This window comes from Helianthus annuus, chromosome 17 (assembly GCF_002127325.2).
Source record: "Helianthus annuus cultivar XRQ/B chromosome 17, HanXRQr2.0-SUNRISE, whole genome shotgun sequence".
Classification (NCBI taxonomy): Eukaryota; Viridiplantae; Streptophyta; class Magnoliopsida; order Asterales; family Asteraceae; genus Helianthus; species Helianthus annuus.
This window is the reverse complement of record NC_035449.2, coordinates 171,600,650-171,625,747: the sequence shown is the minus strand read 5'-3', so window position 1 is coordinate 171,625,747 and position 25,098 is coordinate 171,600,650. Positions and strand designations below refer to the sequence as shown.

Here is a 25,098-nt window from a genome sequence, read left to right as displayed (position 1 = left end):
ACAACGAGAACTTCGGTTCCGAATCCGCTTTGAGAATTAATCATCTATTCTAGGATGATTGATTACTAGGTTTTGAACCCTCTGTTATAAGGTTTTGAACCCCTTTGGATTTTCAAAAATCCCGTCAAAGTTTTGGGTTAATAGTGTGAACACGTGCGAACTGGAAGGGTGAATGCCTGTACCCTGAGTTTTCTGTCTAAGACTAGAGTGTTCGTACAAATCCACACAATCGGACCAGTCACTCTTACCTGGGAACTCTTGGGGTGAGTGTTCACTTATAGGCGAGCATGTCTTCGCGATACACTAATTCTGGCCCATTTACTTTGACTAGACATTTCATATCGCTTGTTTGCGTCGCGATGCATAACCACCATCTTTGCTTTTGTTGATTCTGTTTCATCTCATTCTCTACATCCAATCATCTCACTCGTTTCCTCTCATGTTTTCCTCTTCCAGAATGCCTCCTCGACGTGAACACCAAATAGCAATTGCTGAACTGGCAGAAATCATTGCGCAGTAGATGGCTGCTCAATTCCCAAATCTCTTTACTCAATGGAACCAGGCCAACAACAACAACAACGGTACATGCAAATACAAAGATTTTAACTCGGCTAAGCCACTCAAGTTTAGTGGTTCTGAGGGAGCAACTGGGCTTCTTCAGTGGTTCGAGAGCATCGAGAACACTTTCCGTCATGTTCAGTGTCCTGACAATCGCAAGGTCGAGTTTTCTTCAAGTGTGTTTCAGAAGAGGGCTCTTACATGGTGGAATGGGGTGATGAGAGACCGTGGTGCAGATGTTGCTCTAGCACAGACGTGGGCTGAACTAAGAGCTCTTATGATGAGGGAGTTTTGTCCTCGCCATGAGCAACGAGCGTTAGAGAAAGAGTTTGATGATTTGAAGCAAGATAGTGGTGAGCACAGGGCTTATACTGACAGGTTTGAGGAGTTGAGTCTACTTTGCCCGACCATGGTTGCCCCACTCGATAAGGCTATCGAAAGGTATATCGACGGCCTACCTGACTCAGTACAAGACATCCTTACTGGTAGCAACCCTACCACACTCCGTCAGGCAATCGAGTTATCAGCGACGTTGACTAAGTTGCAGATTCGAAAGAATAAATTGCACAGGAAGGGTGACAAGGGCAAGAAACAGTCGACTGGCAAGGAAGATAACAAGAAAGGTCAGAACAAGAAAGGAAAGGATTCTGGTTCCTCAAGAGGGTCAAGGAAGCGTAAGGCTTCCCAAAACTATGCTGTCACTGCCCAAGCTAACCAGGCAGCTCCCAACCAGGCTCCAGCAAAGAAACCCTATTCAGGAAGTGCACCTTTGTGCAATCAATGCAACAGTCACCATCAGCCGCAATATCAGTGCCGTTTCTGTACTAACTGTGGGAAGTCAGGTCATCTTGCCAATGTTTGTCGGTTTGCTCAGAACCGCGCAGTTCAGAACCCTGCTCCACAAGTTGCTCAGCAACAGGGTCAGGCTGCACGACCAAACTACCCACCAGGTGCTTGTTATAACTCTGGGGATCTGACCCACTACAGAAATCGGTGTAAGAGACTAGCCAACCAGAACCAGAATGCAAACCAGAATCAGGCACAGGCTCGAGGTCGAGTCTTTAACATGAATGCACAAGAAGCACAAGCCGACAACGAAGTGGTGAACGGTACGTTCTTTATTAATAATCAGCCAGCATCTGTTCTTTTTTATTCGGGTGCCGACAAGAGCTTTGTGTCATTGTCTTTTGAGACAATGCTTCGCGTGTCTAGAACAAAACTAGGTAAACCTTTGACAGTAGAGGTTGCCAGTGGTGAACCCATTGTTCTTAATTCTGTTCTACGCAACTGCCAGTTGAACCTTAACGACCATATTTTTCCTATTGACCTCACGCCAATGCAACTTGGAAGCTTCGACGTTATAGTGGGTATGGATTGGTTATCTAAACATCGCGCAGAGATAGTATGTTCTGAGAAGATTGTTCGTGTACCGCTGTCGACAGGCGAGATCCTACAGGTTCGTGGTGAGAAGCCTGCCGGTGGTCTCAAACTCATGTCTTGTTTTAAAGCACGGAAGTATCTGCGAAAGCACTATGTGGCTTTCTTAGCCCATGTTACAACAGATAAAGGCAAGGGTAAGTCTATTTCAGATATTCCTTTCGTTCGGGATTATTCTGAAGTTTTTCCTGAAGACTTACCTGGTCTACCTCCAGCACGCCAAGTCGAGTTCCGTATTGATCTCGTACCTGGTGCAAATCCCATTGCCAGAGCTCCATACCGGCTTGCACCGTCCGAGATGCAAGAATTATCTAAGCAGCTTCAGGAGCTCTCCGACAAAGGTTTTATCCGCCCTAGCTTTTCACCCTGGGGTGCTCCCGTTCTTTTTGTAAAGAAGAAGGATGGATCTTTTAGGATGTGTATCGATTATCGTGAGCTTAACAAGCTTACCATCAAGAATCGATATCCCCTACCTCGCATTGATGATCTCTTTGATCAATTGCAAGGTGCTTCATACTTTTCAAAGATTGATCTACGATCTGGATATCATCAGCTTCGTGTGCATGAAGAAGACATTCCAAAGACAGCGTTCCACACTCGTTACGGACATTATGAGTTCACAGTCATGCCATTTGGTTTGACTAATGCTCCTGCTGTTTTCATGGACTTAATGAATAGGGTCTGCAAGCCTTATTTGGATAAGTTCATCATCGTTTTTATTGATGACATTTTGATATATTCTAAGACGCGAGCTGAACATGAGCAACATCTTCGTCTTACATTGGAACTCCTAAAGAAAGAACAACTTTTCGCCAAATTTTCCAAGTGTGAATACTAGCTTAAAGAGGTTCAATTTTTAGGACATATTGTCAACGAACAAGGTATTCATGTAGATCCCTCCAAGATCAGTGCGATCAAGGATTGGGATACACCTACTACTCCTACTGAAGTTCGTTCTTTTCTTGGTCTAGCGGGTTATTACCGCCGCTTCATAGAAAACTTCTCAAAGATTGCAGTTCCTCTAACTGCTCTAACTCAGAAGAACAAACCATTTGATTGGGGATTCAAACAAGAGGAAGCGTTTCATACTTTGAAACAAAAACTTTGTGACGCGCCTGTCCTAACTTTGCCTGAGGGCAATGATGATTTCGTCGTTTATTGCGACGCATCTAAATTAGGTCTTGGCTGCGTCCTGATGCAAAGAAACAAAGTCATGGCATACGCATCAAGACAGTTGAAGATACATGAGAAGAACTACACCACTCATGATCTTGAGTTGGGTGCAGTTGTCTTCGCTCTCAAAATTTGGAGACACTACTTGTACGGTACAAAATGCGTGGTTTTTACAGACCACAAAAGTCTTCAACATATCTTCAATCAAAAAGAGCTCAACATGAGACAACGACGTTGGGTTGAACTTCTAAACGACTACGACTGTGAGATTCGCTACCATCCTGGCAAGGCGAATGTCGAAGCCGATGCATTGAGTCGCAAGGAACGTACTAAGCTTCATTGTGTTCGTGTTCAATCGGTTATTCAAGCCCAATCCGATATCCAAGCACGCATTTCTCAGGCTCAACAATCTTGTGTTTCACAAAGTTTGATGGATAAGGAATTTCCTTATCACATAACACCTGCTCTTGAATTGAAGGACAATGGATCATATTACTTCATGGACCGTTTGTGGGTCCCAAGCCAAGATGATCTTCGTACATTGCTTATGGATGAAGCCCATAAGTCTCGTTATTCCATTCATCCTGGCTCAGATAAGATGCATAAGGATCTTCGTACTCAGTATTGGTGGCCTGGTATGAAGAAAGACACTGCCTTATACGTATCCAAATGCCTTACTTGTCTAAAGGTTAAGGCTGAACATCAGCGTCCTTCTGGCTTATTGGAACAACCAGAGATCCCAGTTTGGAAATCGGAAAACGTTACTATGGATCTTATTACTAAACTCCCGCGCACAAAGAAAGGTCACGATGCCATCTGGGTAATTGTTGATCGTCTTACCAAGTCAGCGCATTTCTTGCCAATCCGTGAGGATTTTTCGGCTGACAAACTTGCTGTAGATGAAATAGTAACTCGACATGGTGTTCCTTTGAACATCATTTCTGACAGAGATGCTCATTTCACTTCTCACTTTTGGAGAACCATGCAATCTGCTATGGGGTCCCAACTTAATCTGAGCACAGCCTATCATCCGCAAACGGATGGTCAATCTGAAAGAACAATCCAGACACTGGAGGATATGCTTAGAGCTTGTGTGATCGATTTTGGTGGTAGTTGGGATTCACATCTTCCATTGATTGAATTCTCCTACAACAACAGTTATCACTCCAGCATCAACATGGCTCCTTTCGAGGCTCTCTATGGTCGAAAATGTCGTTCACCAGTCTGCTGGAATGAGATTGGCGAGGCTCAACTTACTGGGCCTGCCCTCATTTTAGAGACAACAGAAAAGGTAAAGAAAGTTCGTGATAACCTTCAGACAGCTAGAAACCGTCAAAAGAGTTACGCGGACCTAAAACGCAAACCCTTGGATTTTCAAGTCGGTGATCGTTTATTACTTAACGTCTCACCTTGGAAAGGTGTGATCAGATTTGGAAAGAAAGGAAAACTTGCACCTAGATACGTTGGACCATTCAGGATCGTCGAAAGAATCGGTAAGGTAGCCTACAGACTTGAGTTACCTCCTGAACTTGGAAATGTTCATCCAACCTTTCACGTGTCCAATCTCAAGAGGTGTTTAGCTGATGAAAACCTCCACATACCGCTTGACGAAATTTGGGTTGATAAAACACTGAAATTTGTTGAGAAACCGGTAGAAATCATGGAACGTGAAGTCAAGTGGCTCAAACGCAAGCGCATTCCTTTGATCAAGGTTCGCTGGGAATCTAAACGTGGACCCGAGTTCACTTGGGAACGCGAAGATCAAATGAAGGCCAAATATCCGCATCTTTTTCCACGAGTTTCCTCTAAATAAATTTCGGGACGAAATTTCCACAAGTAGGGGAGACTGTAACATTTGTGCCTGTAATCATTGTGAACAGTTCAATTATCAATAAAATAATGTTATTTGATCCCAATGTTTGTTTTGTTGTGCTTTACATTTTTCGTGTTTTGACTTTTGTTCAATTTCAAACTCTACATCACTTTCTAGAGAATTATACGCAAACTGGTGCGTAAACGCACTCAGTTTAATGAGACAAATACTCCGGAACATCAACATATACTCAACCTACCTTAAATAACCTTTACATAACTTAGAAATAAGTTTTGAAGGCTTTGGTATGGCAAAAACAAGTTAATTCGCTTACAGGGACTAAACTTGACAAACTGCGAAAGTATGCCAATTTGAACTGTAACGAACATTCCGGAACATGTCCATAAGTTAAACATACCATAAATATCCTTTACATAGCTTAGAAATAGGCTTTGAGGGGGTTGGTATGCTAAAACAAACTTTTGGATCATTAAGGGGCTAAAAGTGTCAAAAAGTGCACAAGTTTGCACTTTTGCGCATAACTTACGTTCTGAATACATCCGGACATCCAAAAATTTATGTAAACATTCTTATATTATGCCCAAGTGTGTGTCATGAGAAAAATCCGTTCGTCGCGCAATTTGGATCGTCCTTTGCGCTTATGCGCATTCCGTCGTAATTAACCGAACATCGCGACCGTACGGCCAAACGAACCGACATCCGACATATTTTTGAGCACATTTTCAGTTCCCTATACTTTAACATCATTTTAGAGCTTTGAAATGAGGTTAATGGGGCTTAAACGTGCCAAAAACGCATCAAATACCAAGTTTTGGTGCTGCAGGGACTAAAGTTGTAAATCTGCCAAACTAGGGGCTTACGGACCATAAGCCAAAGCCCATACGGTCCGTAAGGAGTCCCCAGAACAGAAGAACCCACATTTTGGCTCTTCAGATTGCGAAAGGGTCAAATGCCTTTTCACCCAATGAAAGGCCAAGGGCCATATTCAGTGAATATAGCCATGTAACACATGTACGCACAAGATCAAGGCACGATATTCGATAAAACGATCCTAACGGTTCCACTTTTCCTATATATACCCCCCTCCCTTGGTTCCAAAAACCCACACAATCTGATCTTAAGGCTCTAAGTTGGAACCATTGTTTCATACTAGAGCTATTAGATCTAGATTAGCACTCGGGGACCCTCCGTAAGTCTTCTTTCGCTCTTTTATTCTCTTTTCGAGTCCGAAAGTCGACGTTTAGTTGACTTTCTGCGTTGACCAGCTTATGGTCGACGCGAAGTTCGTTGGAACTTCATGACGTGAGCGTGATCACGATGGTTATGGTCCATAGTGACCATACCTACTGATTACCCCGTTATCTAGGCTCAGTGACGAGTCGTAGTTTCGGCCAAAATGCGCATTCTTGCGTATTTTGTAACCAAACTACTCGTGAGCATCAAAGCCGTTTGTTTTGATGCCAAACCTGTTTTCTAAACTTAGTTAAGCATGTTCTAACATGGTTAGCTCGTCACTTTTAGTATAGTGCTTATATAGGGTCGTAAGGTAAGCGATCTAAACCATCGCTTATACTTTCGAACCCGACCCATTTGGTCGATCATTAGGATCCGACCAAACATATTAGGTGACCATAGCTATAACCTTCCGAGGTTATACCTTGTGGTCGCAATGTTAGGCGTTCCATACGCGTTCTACGCGAACGACGCGTTAGGGTAGCATAAGCTATCTAAACGGGTCGTGATGGGTCGCAAGCACTTAGGTTAGGTTTCATTTTAGTATGTAGGCTTTGTTAAACCATATTACACGAGCCCCATACTCGTTTGATTTACGAACCCGCATACTATCCGATCCTTCCGATTTGGTCCGGTATATTAACATAGCTACCTATTAGGTGCCGTTTGATATCCCGTGATCTTTAGCATTATCTGGTTATATTACAAGGAAGTCAAAGCAATCTCAGGTGAGTACATAGAACCCCATCTTTTACTGTTTTCCAAACTGTTTTGGGGTGAAACACATGTGCCTATCTGTTACTTTCATGCTTTCCATGTTTTCACATCATATGCCTGCTATGTTGTTAGTACATTATAGTACACGATTTCATTTCATGCTATGTATGCCCATTGTGTGCATACTTAGTACATTGATTTACATTACATTCCTGTTGCATATGTTTACTCAGCATATGGACACATTGATTTACATGAACATTTCTGTTGCATATGTTTACTCAGCATATGGACACATTGATTTACATGAACATTTCTGTTGCATATGTTTACTCAGCATATGGACACATTGATTTACATGAACGTTTATGTTGCATATGTTTACTCAGCATATGGACACATTGATTTACATGAACATTTCTGCTGCATATGTTTACTCAGCATATGGGCACATTGATTTACATGAACATTTCTGCTTCGTATGTTTACTTAGCATACTTAGTACAATTGTTTACATCACATGCCTTCATTTTGTTATGACATTTGGTTTGTTTAACATGGGACAATACATTCATTAACATTGATCACGTCGTTCGTTAGTAGGTAGTGGTACCATAGGAATTGACAACTCCCATTTCTGAAATCCTGGGTTTGATAGGATTGGAAGGAATGACCGAATTCGATATACATAACTTAGATAAACCTTTAATTTGTTTAAGGGTTTATCGCCACAGTCTCAAGGCTTGGATGTATGCATAGTTTAAATACCGCATAAATGTTAATATCAATAGAGCATGCAGTTTCCGGAGAACATAACGTTGATTTAAACCACGTTTTACTTCAACGACTTGTTTTGTGCATATGGTTTAAGTTGATACATTTCGCTTACCATACATGATACATTTTGGGATTTCACATTACATGATTTACATTGAACATAAACACGTTGACATTGACATACACATTTGGTGGTTTACATTGAACGTAAACATTTGACATGGTTTACACAATAACACTTGACATTCGGTTTATACAAGCACAATTTACATGGTGGATTGGTTTGGGTAAATGGTTTAAGTAACATGGAGTATGTAATATGATGCAAACATGGTGGATATGCCGCTGGTACTTCCTATATATAAATGTTTGTATAATATTACATATCTTAGCGTTATCTAAATCATTTCAGTTTAGACATATAACTTTTTATACAAATAACATACTTTTCATAAAACATTGTCTTATAAAACAACTTATTATCTTCAACTCATTTTACTTGGTTACTCGTTTAACCTTGTACTTATCTATACATATCATCTGATGTTATCGTTTTTCAAATGATTTACAAAGCAAGACAAAGCACAAGGTTCATGATTGACTGTTATTAAACATTCATTAAACTCCAGTCATGAATCCTATTTTCACAAAACCTATGTATCTCACAGGCATTTTTATGCTGACGTACCTACTTTCACATGTGTTTTCAGGAGCTATTCCATAGGATGATGATCATGATTCTAGGGCGGACCTGTGCCTTAGAGCCTAAAAATGAAGATAGAACTAGCATAATTATGTTTTGATTTCCGTACTTCCTTTTAAGACATTTTAACACTCGTGTTTATAAATAAAATACAACTTTGTATGCCATGGTTATGAAACAATTTAATTCTGTCCACGACACTCCCCGGCGTTTCCGCCGCGGTTGCATGTTATACGCGGCCGGGGTGTGACAGAAGAGTTGGTATCAGAGCCATTGGTTATAGGGAATTAGGATATTAGTAATGCTTTGACCTAGACTATAACTTTAGGACCCTAACACAAGTTATCTTGTGTTTAGATTTTAAAACATGCACATCACCTATCCTTGGGTGATAACCACAACGAGAACTTCGGTTCCGAATCCGCTTTGAAAATTAATCATCTATTCTAGGATGATTGATTACTAGGTTTTGAACCCTCTGTTATAAGGTTTTGAACCCCTTTGGATTTTCAAAAATCCCGTCAAAGTTTTGGGTTAATAGTGTGAACACGTGCGAACTGGAAGGGTGAATGCCTGTACCCTGAGTTTTCTGTCTAAGGCTAGAGTGTTCGTACAAATCCACATAATCGGACCAGTCACTCTTACCTGGGAACTCTTGGGGTGAGTGTTCACTTATAGGCGAGCATGTCTTCGCGATACACTAATTCTGACCCATTTACTTTGACTAGACATTTCATATCGCTTGTTTGCGTTGCGATGCATAATCACCATCTTTGCTTTTGTTGATTCTGTTTCATCTCATTCTCTACATCCAATCATCTCACTCGTTTCCTCTCATGTTTTCCTCTTCCAGAATGCCTCCTCGACGTGAACACCAAATAGCAACTGCTGAACTGGCAGAAATCATTGCGCAGCAGATGGCTGCTCAATTCCCAAATCTCTTTACTCAATGGAACCAGGCCAACAACAACAACAACGGTACATGCAAATACAAAGATTTTAACTCGGCTAAGCCACTCAAGTTTAGTGGTTCTGAGGGAGCAACTGGGCTTCTTCAGTGGTTCGAGAGCATCGAGAACACTTTCCGTCATGTTCAGTGTCCTGACAATCGCAAGGTCGAGTTTTCTTCAAGTGTGTTTCAGAAGAGGGCTCTTACATGGTGGAATGGGGTGATGAGAGACCGTGGTGCAGATGTTGCTCTAGCACAAACGTGGGCTGAACTAAGAGCTCTTATGATGAGGGAGTTTTGTCCTCGCCATGAGCAACGAGCGTTAGAGAAAGAGTTTGATGATTTGAAGCAAGATAGTGGTGAGCACAGGGCTTATACTGACAGGTTTGAGGAGTTGAGTCTACTTTGCCCGACCATGGTTGCCCCACTCGATAAGGCTATCGAAAGGTATATCGACGGCCTACCCGACTCAGTACAAGACATCCTTACTGGTAGCAACCCTACCACACTCCGTCAGGCAATCGAGTTATCAGCGACGTTGACTAAGTCACAGATTCGAAAGAATAAATTGCACAGGAAGGGTGACAAGGGCAAGAAACAGTCGACTGGCAAGGAAGATAACAAGAATGGTCAGAACAAGAAAGGAAAGGATTCTGGTTCCTCACGAGGGTCAAGGAAGCGTAAGGCTTCCCAAAACTATGCTGTCACTGCCCAAGCTAACCAGGCAGCTCCCAACCAGCCTCCAGCAAAGAAACCCTATTCAGGAAGTGCACCTTTGTGCAATCAATGCAACAGTCACCATCAGCCGCAATATCAGTGCCGTTTCTGTACTAACTGTGGGAAGTCAGGTCATCTTGCCAATGTTTGTCGGTTTGCTCAGAACCGCGCAGTTCAGAACCCTGCTCCACAAGTTGCTCAGCAACAGGGTCAGGCTGCACGACCAAACTACCCACCAGGTGCTTGTTATAACTGTGGGGATCTGACCCACTACAGAAATCGGTGTCCGAGACTAGCCAACCAGAACCAGAATGCAAACCAGAATCAGGCACAGGCTCGAGGTCGAGTCTTTAACATGAATGCACAAGAAGCACAAGCCGACAACGAAGTGGTGAACGGTACGTTCTTTATTAATAATCAGCCAGCATCTGTTCTTTTTGATTCGGGTGCCGACAAGAGCTTTGTGTCATTGTCTTTTGAGACAATGCTTCGCGTGTCTAGAACAAAACTAGGTAAACCTTTGACAGTAGAGGTTGCCAGTGGTGAACCCATTGTTCTTAATTCTGTTCTACGCAACTGCCAGTTGAACCTTAACGACCATATTTTTCCTATTGACCTCACGCCAATGCAACTTGGAAGCTTCGACGTTATAGTGGGTATGGATTGGTTATCTAAACATCGCGCAGAGATAGTATGTTCTGAGAAGATTGTTCGTGTACCGCTGTCGACAGGCGAGATCCTACAGGTTCGTGGTGAGAAGCCTGCTGGTGGTCTCAAACTCATGTCTTGTTTTAAAGCACGGAAGTATCTGCGAAAGCACTATGTGGCTTTCTTAGCCCATGTTACAACAGATAAAGGCAAGGGTAAGTCTATTTCAGATATTCCTTTCGTTCGGGATTATTCTGAAGTTTTTCCTGAAGACTTACCTGGTCTACCTCCAGCACGCCAAGTCGAGTTCCGTATTGATCTCGTACCTGGTGCAAATCCCATTGCCAGAGCTCCATACCGGCTTGCACCGTCCGAGATGCAAGAATTATCTAAGCAGCTTCAGGAGCTCTCCGACAAAGGTTTTATCCGCCCTAGCTTTTCACCCTGGGGTGCTCCCGTTCTTTTTGTAAAGAAGAAGGATGGATCTTTAAGGATGTGTATCGATTATCGTGAGCTTAACAAGCTTACCATCAAGAATCGATATCCCCTACCTCGCATTGATGATCTCTTTGATCAATTGCAAGGTGCTACATACTTTTCAAAGATTGATCTACGATCTGGATATTATCAGCTTCGTGTGCATGAAGAAGACATTCCAAAGACAGCGTTCCGCACTCGTTACGGACATTATGAGTTTACAGTCATGCCATTTGGTTTGACTAATGCTCCTGCTGTTTTCATGGACTTAATGAATAGGGTCTGCAAGCCTTATTTGGATAAGTTCATCATCGTTTTTATTGATGACATTTTGATATATTCTAAGACGCGAGCTGAACATGAGCAACATCTTCGTCTTACATTGGAACTCCTAAAGAAAGAACAACTTTTCACCAAATTTTCCAAGTGTGAATTCTGGCTTAAAGAGGTTCAATTTTTAGGACATATTGTCAACGAACAAGGTATTCATGTAGATCCCTCCAAGATCAGTGCGATCAAGGATTGGGATACACCTACTACTCCTACTGAAGTTCGTTCTTTTCTTGGTCTAGCGAGTTATTACCGCCGCTTCATAGAAAACTTCTCAAAGATTGTAGTTCCTCTAACTGCTCTAGCTCAGAAGATCAAACCATTTGATTGGGGATTCAAACAAGAGGAAGCGTTTCAGACTTTGAAACAAAAACTTTGTGACGCGCCTGTCCTAACTTTACCTGAGGGCAATGATGATTTCGTCGTTTATTGCGACGCATCTAAATTAGGTCTTGGCTGCGTCCTGATGCAAAGAAACAAAGTCATAGCATAAGCATCAAGACAGTTGAAGATACATGAGAAGAACTACACCACTCATGATCTTGAGTTGGGTGCAGTTGTCTTCGCTCACAAAATTTGGAGACACTACTTGTACGGTACAAAATGCGTGGTTTTTACAGACCACAAAAGTCTTCAACATATCTTCAATCAAAAAGAGCTCAACATGAGACAACGACGTTGGGTTGAACTTCTAAACGACTACGACTGCGAGATTCGCTACCATCTTGGCAAGGCGAATGTCGTAGCCGATGCATTGAGTCGCAAGGAACGTACTAAGCTTCATTGTGTTCGTGTTCAATCGGTTATTCAAGCCCAATCCGATATCCAAGCACGCATTTCTCAGGCTCAACAATCTTGTGTTTCACAAAGTTTGATGGATAAGGAATTTCCTTATCACATAACACCTGCTCTTGAATTGAAGGACAATGGATCATATTACTTCATGGACCGTTTGTGGGTCCCAAGCCAAGATGATCTTCGTACATTGCTTATGGATGAAGCCCATAAGTCTCGTTATTTCATTCATCATGGCTCAGATAAGATGTATAAGGATCTTCGTACTCAGTATTGGTGGCCTGGTATGAAGAAAGACATTGCCTTATACGTATCCAAATGCCTTACTTGTCTAAAGGTTAAGGCTGAACATCAGCGTCCTTCTGGCTTATTGGAACAACCAGAGATCCCAGTTTGGAAATGGGAAAACGTTACTATGGATCTTATTACTAAACTCCCGCGCACAAAGAAAGGTCACGATGCCATCTGGGTAATTGTTGATCGTCTTACCAAGTCAGCGCATTTCTTGCCAATCCGTGAGGATTTTTCGGCTGACAAACTTGCTCAAATATATGTAGATGAAATAGTAACTCGACATGGTGTTCCTTTGAACATCATTTCTGACAAAGATGCTCATTTCACTTCTCACTTTTGGAGAACCATGCAATCTGCTATGGGGTCCCAACTTAATCTGAGCACAGCCTATCATCCGCAAACGGATGGTCAATCTGAAAGAACAATCCAGACACTGGAGGATATGCTTAGAGCTTGTGTGATCGATTTTGGTGGTAGTTGGGATTCACATCTTCCATTGATTGAATTCTCCTACAACAACAGTTATCACTCCAGCATCAACATGGCTCCTTTCGAGGCTCTCTATGGTCGAAAATGTCGTTCACCAGTCTGCTGGAATGAGATTGGCGAGGCTCAACTTACTGGGCCTGCCCTCATTTTAGAGACAACAGAAAAGGTAAAGAAAGTTCGTGATAACCTTCAGACAGCTAGAAACCGTCAAAAGAGTTACGCGGACCTAAAACGCAAACCCTTGGATTTTCAAGTCGGTGATCGTTTATTACTTAAGGTCTCACCTTGGAAAGGTGTGATCAGATTTGGAAAGAAAGGAAAACTTGCACCTAGATACGTTGGACCATTCAGGATCGTCGAAAGAATCGGTAAGGTAGCCTATAGACTTGAGTTACCTCCTGAACTTGGAAATGTTCATCCAACCTTTCACGTGTCCAATCTCAAGAGGTGTTTAGCTGATGAAAACCTCCACATACCGCTTGACGAAATTTGGGTTGATAAAACACTGAAATTTGTTGAGAAACCGGTAGAAATCATGGAACGTGAAGTCAAGTGGCTCAAACGCAAGCGCATTCCTTTGGTCAAGGTTCGCTGGGAATCTAAACGTGGACCCGAGTTCACTTAGGAACGCGAAGATCAAATGAAGGCCAAATATCCGCATCTTTTTCCACGAGTTTCCTCTAAATAAATTTCGGGACGAAATTTCCACAAGTAGGGGAGACTGTAACATCTGTGCCTGTAATCATTGTGAACAGTTCAATTATCAATAAAATAATGTTATTTTATCCCAATGTTTGTTTTGTTGTGCTTTACATTTTTCGTGTTTTGACTTTTGTTCAATTTCAAACTCTACATCACTTTCTAGAGAATTATACGCAAACTGGTGCGTAAACGCACTCAGTTTAGTGCGACAAATACTCCGGAACATCAACATATACTCAACCTACCTTAAATAACCTTTACATAACTTAGAAATAAGTTTTGAAGGCTTTGGTATGGCAAAAACAAGTTAATTCGCTTACAGGGACTAAACTTGACAAACTGCGAAAGTATGCCAATTTGAACTGTAACGAACATTCCGGAACATGTCCATAAGTTAAACATACCATAAATATCCTTTACATAGCTTAGAAATAGGCTTTGAGGGGGTTGGTATGCTAAAACAAACTTTTGGATCATTAAGGGGCTAAAAGTGTCAAAAAGTGCACAAGTTTGCACTTTTGCGCATAACTTACGTTCTGAATACATCCGGACATCCAAAAATTTATGTAAACATCCTTATATTATGCCCAAGTGTATGGCATGAGAAAAATCCGTTCGTCGCGCAATTTGGATCGTCCTTTGCGCTTATGCGCATTCCGTCGTAATTAACCGAACATCGCGACCGTACGGCCAAACGAACCGACTTCCGACATATGTTTGAGCACATTTTCAGTTCCCTATACTTTAACATCATTCTAGCGCTATGAAATGAGGTTAACGGGGCTTAAACGTGCCTAAAACGCATCAAATACCAAGTTTTGGTGCTGCAGGGACTAAAGTTGTAAATCTGCCAAACTAGGGGCTTACGGACCATAAGCCAAAGCCCATACGGTCCGTAAGGAGTCCCCAGAACAGCAGAACCCATACGGTTCCACTTTTCCTATATATACCCCCCCCCCTTTGTTCCAAAAACCCACACAATCTGATCTTAAGGCTCTAAGTTGGAACCATTGTTTCATACTAGAGCTATTTGATCTAGATTAGCACTCGGGGACCCTCCGTAAGTCTTCTTTCGCTCTTTTATTCGCTTTTCGAGTCCGAAAGTCGACGTTTAGTTGACTTTCTGCGTTGACCAGCTTATGGTCGACGCGAAGTTCGTTGGAACTTCATGACGTGAGCGTGATCACGATGGTTATGGTCCATAGTGACCATACCTACTGATTACCCCGTTATCTAGGCTCAGTGACGAGTCGTAGTTTCGGCCAAAATGCGCATTCTTGCGTATTTTGTAACCAAACTACTCGTGAGCATCAAAGCCGTTTGTTTTGATGCCAAACCTGTTTTCTAAACTTAGTTAAGCATGTTCTAACATGGTTAGCTCGTCACTTTTAGTATAGTGCTTATATAGGGTCGTAAGGTAAGCGATCTAAACCATCGCTTATACTTTCGAACCCGACCCATTTGGTCGATCATTAGGATCCGACCAAACATATTAGGTGACCATAGCTATAACCTTCCGAGGTTATACCTTGTGGTCGCAATGTTAGGCGTTCCATACGCGTTCTACGCGAACGACGCGTTAGGGTAGCATAAGCTATCTAAACGGGTCGTGATGGGTCGCAAGCACTTAGGTTAGGTTTCATTTTAGTATGTAGGCTTTGTTAAACCATATTACACGAGCCTCCATACTCGTTTGGTTTACGAACCCGCATACTATCCGATCCTTCCGATTTGGTCCTGTATATTAACATAGCTACCTATTAGGTGCCGTTTGATATCCCGTGATCTTTAGCATTATCTGGTTATATTACAAGGAAGTCAAAGCAATCTCAGGTGAGTCCATAGAACCCCATCTTTTACTGTTTTCCAAACTGTTTTGGGGTGAAACACATGTGCCTATCTGTTACTTTCATGCTTTCCATGTTTTCACATCATATGCCTGCTATGTTGTTAGTACATTATAGTACACGATTTCATTTCATGCTATGTATGCCCATTGTGTGCATACTTAGTACATTGATTTACATTACATTCCTGTTGCATATGTTTACTCAGCATATGGACACATTGATTTACATGAACATTTCTGTTGCATATGTTTACTCAGCATATGGACACATTGATTTACATGAACATTTCTGTTGCATATGTTTACTCAGCATATGGACACATTGATTTACATGAACATTTCTGTTGCATATGTTTACTCAGCATATGGACACATTGATTTACATGAACATTTCTGCTGCATATGTTTACTCAGCATATGGGCACATTGATTTACATGAACATTTCTGCTTCGTATGTTTACTTAGCATACTTAGTACAATTGTTTACATCACATGCCTTCATTTTGTTATGACATTTGGTTTGTTTAACATGGGACAATACATTCATTAACATTGATCACGCCGTTCGTTAGTAGGTAGTGGTACCATAGGAATTGACAACTCCCATTTCTGAAATCCTGGGTTTGATAGGATTGGAAGGAATGACCGAATTCGATATACATAACTTAGATAAACCTTTAATTTGTTTAAGGGTTTATCGCCACAGTCTCAAGGCTTGGATGTATGCATAGTTTACAATACCGCATAAATGTTAATATCAATAGAGCATGCAGTTTCCGCAGAACATAACGTTGATTTAAACTACGTTTTACTTCAACGACTTGTTTTGTGCATATGGTTTAAGTTGATACATTTCGCTTACCATACATGATACATTTTGGGATTTCACATTACATGATTTACATTGAACATAAACACGTTGACATTGACATACACATTTGGTGGTTTACATTGAACGTAAACATTTGACATGGTTTACACAATAACACTTGACATTCGGTTTATACAACCACAATTTACATGGTGGATTGGTTTGGGTAAATGGTTTAAGTAACGTGGAGAATGTAATATAATGCAAACATGGTGGATACGCCACTGGTACTTCCTATATATAAATGTTTGTATAATATTACATATCTTAGCGTTATCTAAATCATTTCAGTTTAGACATATAACTTTTTATACAAATAACATACTTTTCATAAAACATTGTCTTATAAAACAACTTATTATCTTCAACTCATTTTACTTGGTTACTCGTTTAACCTTGTACTTATCTATACATATCAATAGATGTTATCGTTTTTCAAATGATTTACAAAGCAAGACAAAGCACAAGGTTCATGATTGACTGTTATTAAACCTTCATTAAACTCCAGTCATGAATCCTATTTTCACAAAACCTATGTATCTCACAGGCATTTTTATGCTGACGTACCTACTTTCACATGTGTTTTCAGGAGCTATTCCATAGGACGATGATCATGATTCTAGGGCGGACCAGTGCCTTAGAGCCTAAAAATGAAGATAGAACTAGCATAATTATGTTTTGATTTCCGTACTTCCTTTTAAGACATTTTAACACTCGTGTTTATAAATAAAATACAACTTTGTATGCCATGGTTATGAAACAATTTAATTCTGTCCACGACACTCCCCGGTGTTTCTTCCGCGGTTGCATGTTATACGCGGCCGGGGTGTGACAGTTTTGGGGTGAAACACATGTGCCTACTTGTTACTTTCATGCTTTCCATGTTTTCACATCATATGTCTGCTATGTTGTAGTACATTATAGTACACGATTTCATTACATTTCATGCTAAGTATGCCCATCGTGTGCGTACTTAGTACATTGATTTACATAACATTCCTGCTGCATATGTTTACTCAGCATATGGACACATTGATTTACATGAACATTTATGTTGCATATGTTTACTCAGCATATGGACACATTGATTTACATCACATGCCTTCATTTTGTTATGACATTTGGTTTGTTTAAAATGGGACAATACATTCATTAACAATGATCACGCCGTTCGTTAGTAGGTAGTGGTACCATAGGAATTGACAACTCCCGTTCCTGAAATCCTGGGTTTGATAGGATTGTAAGGAATGACCGAATTCGATATACATAACTTAGATAAACCTTTAATTTGTTTAAGGGTTTATCGCCACAGTCTCAAGGCTTGGATGTATGCATATTTCACAATACCGCATAAATGTTAGTATCAATAGAGCATGCATTTTTCCACAGAACATAACGTTGATTTAAACCACGTTTTACTTCAAGGACTTGCTTTGTGCATTTTACATATGGTTTAAGTTGATACATTTCGCTTACCGTACATGATACATTTTGGGATACACATTACATGATTTACATCAAACATAAACACGTTGACATTGACATACACATTTGGTGGATTACATTGAACATAGACATTTGACATGGTTTACACAATAACACTTGACAATTGAGTTATACATGAACAATTTACATGGTGGGTTGGTTTGGGTAAATGGTTTGAATAACGTGGAGTATGTAATATGATGCAAACATGGTGGATACGCCGCTGGTACTTCCTATATATAAATGTTTGTATAATATTACATATCTTAGCGTTATCTTAATCATTTCAGTTTAGACATATAACATTTCATACAAATAACATACTTTTCATAAAACATTGTCTTACAAAACAACTTATATTATTCAACTCATTTTACTAGGTTATTCATTTAACCTTACATTTATCTATACATATCATCTGATATTATCGTTTTTCAAATGGTTTACAAAGCGAGACAAAGCAAATTACAAGGTTCATGACTGACTGTTATTAAACATTTCTTTAAAACTCAAGTCATGAATCCCACTTTCACAAAACCTATGTATCTCACAGGCATTTTTATGCTGACGTACCTACTTTCACATGTGTTTTCAGGAGTTGTTCCATAAGATGTTGATCACGATACTAGGGCGGACCTGTGCCTTAGAGACTAAAAATGAAGATAGAACTAGTATAACTATGTTTTGAATTCTGTTCTTCCTTTTAAGACAATGTAACATCCGTGTTTGATAAATAAAATGTAACTTTAAATTCCATGGTTGTATAACAATTAATTCTGTCCACAACACTCCCCAATGTTTTCCGCCGCGGTTGCATGTTATACGCGGTCGGGGTGTGACATGATTGATTCCAAATACCATCTTCTTTTCAACTTTCAGGTTTTGATACAGAAAAAAGTTAGATGCTCACAATAGCAACATTCTTTAGGCACATTTATATTTTTAGCAATATTTGGTACATGCACTTTTTTACACAAAGTAGCAACTGTGTAGTGTAAGTCAAGTCATTGGCTTCACGGTATCAGATGCATTTATGGTGCTCCTCAAACAAGTGGTTAAGGGTAAGTCTTGCCTACAACAAAGAGGCATAGTGGAATGGTTATGCAAATAAATTCATTCATGATCTCGACTACAATCGGTTTTATGCTCACCCTTCCTTTATAACTATTTTTCATATATTACCCATTCAACCCATCAGCAACGAAATACAATCTAAATTACGATTACAGAAACAATATTATTACAATACCTTTTTCTAATGCGCTGAACAGCATCAAGAATTTCCATCAATTGTTGCACCTTGGGATTTGTCGGTCGTCTGTCTTCACTTCATAACCGTGAAGACCTCAGCGTCAACTTTGTTTAACTGTTCATCAACACGAGGTCAACAAAAGACGTCAAACCGGTCAAACTACTCATCGTTGTTGTCAATGCCATGGCCTTCCAAAAATCCTTCAAGATCGTCTGTTTTGTGTTCTGTGGACAACTCATTGGTTCTTTCTTGCAGTTCCTGATTATCATTCATATTCAGAGAATCTTTTTCTGAATTTTCAGGAGATGGAGACATAACCCTAACCGGAGATTCATCATCTTGTTTTTCGATTTCAAGATCTGAAGAAACTGTGGTAACAAGTTGTCTATCTTTAAGAGGTATTGCCTACCACCAAAGGTAACATCAAGTGAATATGCATTTATAATAGCTACATAATATTGGTGACATTATAAGCTTAATAGATGAACAAACAAACCTCAATAAGATTTGCTGCAAGCTCATCAAGCAACTCGATTCGACTCTTTGTATTATCTAAAGCTTGCATAACCTTCTTCTTTTGAAATAACAGATCTCGAGCCTCGTTTTCTTTCCCGGCTTGAACACTGACGGCTGCTCGCCTTTTAAGCTTCTCTGTTGTTTCAGATAACCTCAATAACCTCTGTCTTGCTTTATTAGCTGAGATAAACAGATTCATCACTTGTATAAAAATGGATTAATGGCATTCAACAAGCATCATCATGAATTCAGTTTTGTAAAAATTCATGGATGTGCATTTGCGTTGTATAATCATGCTTTGTATATAGCCTTACCTATGAAAACCGTGATAGAGAAACGTGACTTTCATGATCTAAAAATTCAAAACCCTAAACTAATTTTCTCCATTTTTTCCTTTGATTAAACTGTAAACATAAACAAAAATCAAACTTATCTTCCAACAAATTACCGAATTATAAATTTTTTACCTGGCTAGAATCAAGGGAACCCTAATCGTTCCCTACTCTGATGTGGTTCTTCAAATTAAAGGAAATCAGCAGCTTCTGATAAGAAACCATCTCTTTCGTCATCATCCACCACTCACGAAGATGCTGTATGATCCAGATGTTATATGCTAGCAAACGTGTGTGCCTGATCTTCCATTGCCCACTTCTTAACAGGGGGTGATGGTAACAGACGGGGAATTGAGAGGATGAATTGAAGGTGAGACCCTTCCTTGCCCACTTCAATCTCGTATTCAGTTGCCAACGTGGTGAAGCATTGAATGTCGCATTCAATTGTAGGTGTCGATGGCCTTGTTAATAGGACTATAGTGGTGTAAGATTAGGTATAAGTTGAGGGAGAGAGGGGTAGGATGGGAAGGAAAAGTGTTAAAATGGATATTTGTTCTTGCCTTTTGGACTGCCATCTTAAAGTTTACGTTGAAAATTACTATTTAGTACATAGGATAGGAGATGCTTATATATAATACTAGTGTGGAACCCGCGCGTTGCGGCGGGGTGACAATACGGGACGAGAACATAATTCAAACCTAAAAATGACACCTGTACTTTGTGGCGAGGTAAGTTTTTAACGGCTATGGGGGACACCTAAATGATATGATGCTACTTTCTATATACATTTTGGCACAACAAACTATTGGGTCTTTAGTTTACATTAAGCGTAAGAAGTGGAAATTGTTATAAAAAAACAAAAAAGCGCAGTCGCCTTTAATTTAAAACCTTTGTCTAGAAGTGTTGGTCCATTTAAAAAACAAAAATTGTGTTAGCCGGTCGTGTCGTTTAACAAGTTTATAAACTCGTCCATGTTTGAAAAATAAAATGACATGACTAGTTAATCGTGTCATGTTCATGTGTACCACTCCATAATGATTAGAATCACGTAGTTGTCTTAAAAGAGTGATATCTATCCTTTGCTTTAGATTTTTCGGGTTGAATGGACTTCACTTAAATTAGGAAACAAATTAGATTTTGTAGAAATTGTACCAGTTAGAAACAAGATCGACACATCTTTATCCCACTGAAATTCGTCCATTGATAAATATGCTAAATTTGTTCCAAAAACAAAAAAAAAAGCCGTAAAAACCGAACCGAACCGTTGCTAAAACCGAAAAACCTGAACAAGATCTGCAAAAGTTTATAAGAATGTCACGATTTTATAGATTTTCCTTAGTATTTCATCTTGTAAGTTTGTGAGACATATTTGATAAGTAAAAGATACCTGAACAGGATCCGCAAAAGTTTCAGCGGGCTCTTGTTCAAGACCCATATCTACGACCCATTTTTTAGCACGAGGTGGTTCAGGGGTCACAGGGTCAACTTTCACAACAGGAGCAACAAAGTCCGCAACTACAATCTCTTCATCTTTTCCGTTTGGTTTAGATTGCGGTTGTTGTTGATAAAAGACTTTTGAAATCACATGCTCGCCTTCCTTCTCATCTTCTCCAGTTCCCAAATGATATTGGTGCATAACCCAATTTGTTTTTTGCGCTTTCCCGCCATTTACCTGACTTACGTAAAGAACCATAATTTTCTTACACCCCTATTGAACCCCGTCTAACGGGGTTTGTTCGGCCCGTTTTGTGCCAGCGAAAGTCCCTGAAATCATCACCGTGTATCTTATGGCGTTTCCTAGTTCCAGTATTATACGTTTTGATTGCTCTGTGAAAAAAGTGAGATACACTTCCATCTTGTTGGACACCTAAAACAAAATAAAAAAGACTCATATAACAAAAAATGTGTGTCATTGTATATGAGAAAATATGAACATGTATAAGTACCTGGCAACTTTTGAGGATGAGTGTAACAGATTCCGTCATCTTCATCGACTGTTGGAATAAACTCATCGATAAAAGGGTGAGGCTAGAAACCTCGTGCACCGCTTTTAGCAAGTAAATGCCAGATAACTTCTTGATCCAGCGGGTCAAATTTAACCCCTCGGGGCAACCCCAGCCAGGCTTGATTAACCTAGAAACATGAATGTTAGGCCCCGAAAGAATTAAAGAATATTGTAATAATGTAGGAATGTAACATAGAGAAATTTACATCACTGTTGTCGACTATATGGTGACAGTTTGGGCATGCTTTGGTGGGATTACTTTTCCATATGATATTTTCAGGATCACATGCACCAGAGGCACTTTTGATCTTAGAAGCAAATTGGTTGCTATCCACCAACCATGATTGCCTGCATTTGTCGGCATAAATGATTACTAATCTATAACTAAACGCAAACAAGAATCTTAAAATGAATATAATTCACAACAGAAAGCTTTCGATCCCAAGAAAAAAACTACAAAAACACTAATACAAGTTCTAGTTTAATTTCGTGATGTTTTATACATGTAAGACATCATAATTTCATTTGATACAGAGAGTGAGTCACAAAATGGTATCATTTATGACTGTATTTTTGTGTAATTCGTGATGTAATAACTATCAAAATGGGGGCATATATGACCATTAAAGAGTTCACCAACACAAAAAGAAGAAAACTCAGCAACAGGCGATGAATCAATGTGGTAAAGAGTAACATCTTAGATAAAAGTCAATGGCCTCAATATATGCAATGATGACAATGAGAAGCATTCTTCTAACAAATGCCCCAAACGCTACCAAGATGTTTACAAATACTTAAAAAACACTCTTTGGAACCCAATCAAGTGTATTTCTTGAATGTTATTGTTACGAATGCATTTAATCAAGTGCTTATCTCAACCTGTATCAAAACCACCCTTAGCTGGAAAACATTAACAAAGAAATACATATAGCCTCAAAAGATAAACCTTTCTACATGATACCAAAAAAAAAAGTTGACAGCAACAATAACAATATGAGCCACTAAAACACATCCTATCAATACTTTAAAAGCTTAATCAACCACTCTCATTTGTAAAAATGGAACATTTTAGATCCCTCTTGGTCTCTTTGATCTAAAGGGTATCATACATTTGACCTTTTACATCACATACATAATCAAACTATAACCCTAAGCTTTCCATTAACCAAATAAACAAATAAAATCCAAAAAACCCCCAAATTTCATCAAATTTTTAGGGTTTTTCCAGCAAAAAAAAAAAAAAAAAAAAAAAAAAAAAAAAAAAAAAAAAAAAAGATCACAACTTTATTCAAGAAAACCTATAAAACTTGAAGATGATCAAGAAAGTTAATAGCTTCGTATTTAATCAGGGGGTTACCCAGCATGGCGATGAGTGATTCGGATCAAAGAATGAAGCTAGGGCACTATCGATCTTCAGCAGCACTATCTGCAATTCAACTCAAAGAATGATGTGTATTAAATCAACAAACAACACCATAGGAAACAAAAACTTCACCTGAAACCGGAGAAGATTGTGGTGCTCTGTTCTCGGCGGATTTGATGACCAAAGCGGCAGTGTTGATGGTGTCGATCAATCTGAATTTTAAGAATGAATATATGTGGATTTTGTGCGGTCAGAGAAACGGAAGTAAACGGTCTGTTTGAGTACATTAAACTCCATAATTGCAAAACCAGTGTTCAATTCGCCATTCAATACGAAAACTGGACTGTGGGTTATTCAACACGCCATCGATTGCATTAATTGATCCCATTGTTTCATCAATTTGATGGAACTTCCAAGGATTCAGTGAGACTGACACTAAATGAAGGGAAAATTTGGGAGCAGGGATGAAAAATTAGAGCAACAAGGCATGACTGTTGGGATCACGTCTTAAAAAATGTTAGGGAAATTGGGTTAAATGCTTTATAGAAACTATAACATGAAGAATATGCTGAAACCCTTGATATTGTGTAAAGGAGTACTAACCAAATAAAAGAAGTCGTATATCTTCCTTAAGACTTAAAATGCTATTGGTTTATAAGGGAGAAAGCCCTAATTAAAGAGATTAAAAAACCTTACATGGAGTAAAAGAAAAATGAGAGTATGTTGAGATTTGTGTGTAATATATTATATGTATTCTAAATACATTTAAGTGGATTTATACAGGTGGAATGGAAAAGTGATGATGAAAACAAGAGGTCACAAACCTTAAAAAGGAAAAGAAGAATATGCTTTCGAAAATGGAAAATGTGGATCAAGAAGGATAAACGTTAATGAGTTTTTTCCTAAAAGGGTGTTGATGGAAAACTTATTTACCAAAATAGGTGATTTGAAAAATAATTACTAAAATAGGGTTTTTTCTATATTTCTTTATTTTTTAACTAATTGTTATAATTCTTCTAATTTTATTTAATCAACCTATCACATTTATATTCTTTTCTTCCATCTAACTCATTATATAGATTTTTTAACTAACTTATTAATTATCATATATATTTTTTTCTTTTTTTTATAATGAAACCCATGTTAAAACAAACTGAGTGCTAATACCTCTCATCTACTGTTTTAATTTAATTTTTTTGAGATTAATTTTTCATTTGCTATTGTTCGTGTAGTTGATTACCAATTCAAATGAAAACCCATAATATAGTATTTCCTAAAGTTACATAAATTTTATTAACAATGGGTTGATGTAAACATGAACACATGCCTCGTTTACAAAAAAAGAAAACCATGTTTGTGTTTGATTGTTTGTTCGATTAACATTAAATAAATGAACATGAACTTGCTACTTTAGTGATTGTTTACATCTCTAAAATTAGAATGATTTAGCTCACATAAATGTAAAAGGAAATAAAAGAAAAAATATTATGAAAAAGAAATATATTTTGGTTGGTTAAAAAGTAAATACAATATAAAGAGTAATTGTTTGGAGAAAATAGATTAAAAACATATTAGGTTAATTGAAAAAAAA

General features: G+C 39.2%; 1 protein-coding gene and 1 pseudogene across 1 annotated transcript; both read right to left on the bottom strand.

Annotated features, from left to right (window-relative positions):
- Positions 1–19,450: 19,450 nt before the first annotated feature.
- On the bottom strand, positions 19,451–20,006 carry LOC110921956. Its single transcript, XM_022166280.2, has 2 exons — positions 19,788–20,006; positions 19,451–19,696 (listed from the first exon to the last, which is right to left on the bottom strand). The coding sequence occupies exons 1-2, from the start codon at positions 20,004–20,006 to the stop codon at positions 19,451–19,453; spliced, it is 465 nt and encodes a 154-aa protein (XP_022021972.1).
- A 1,435-nt stretch (positions 20,007–21,441) lies between these two features.
- On the bottom strand, positions 21,442–23,895 carry LOC110925247 (annotated as a pseudogene).
- Between the last annotated feature and the right edge of the window lie 1,203 nt (positions 23,896–25,098).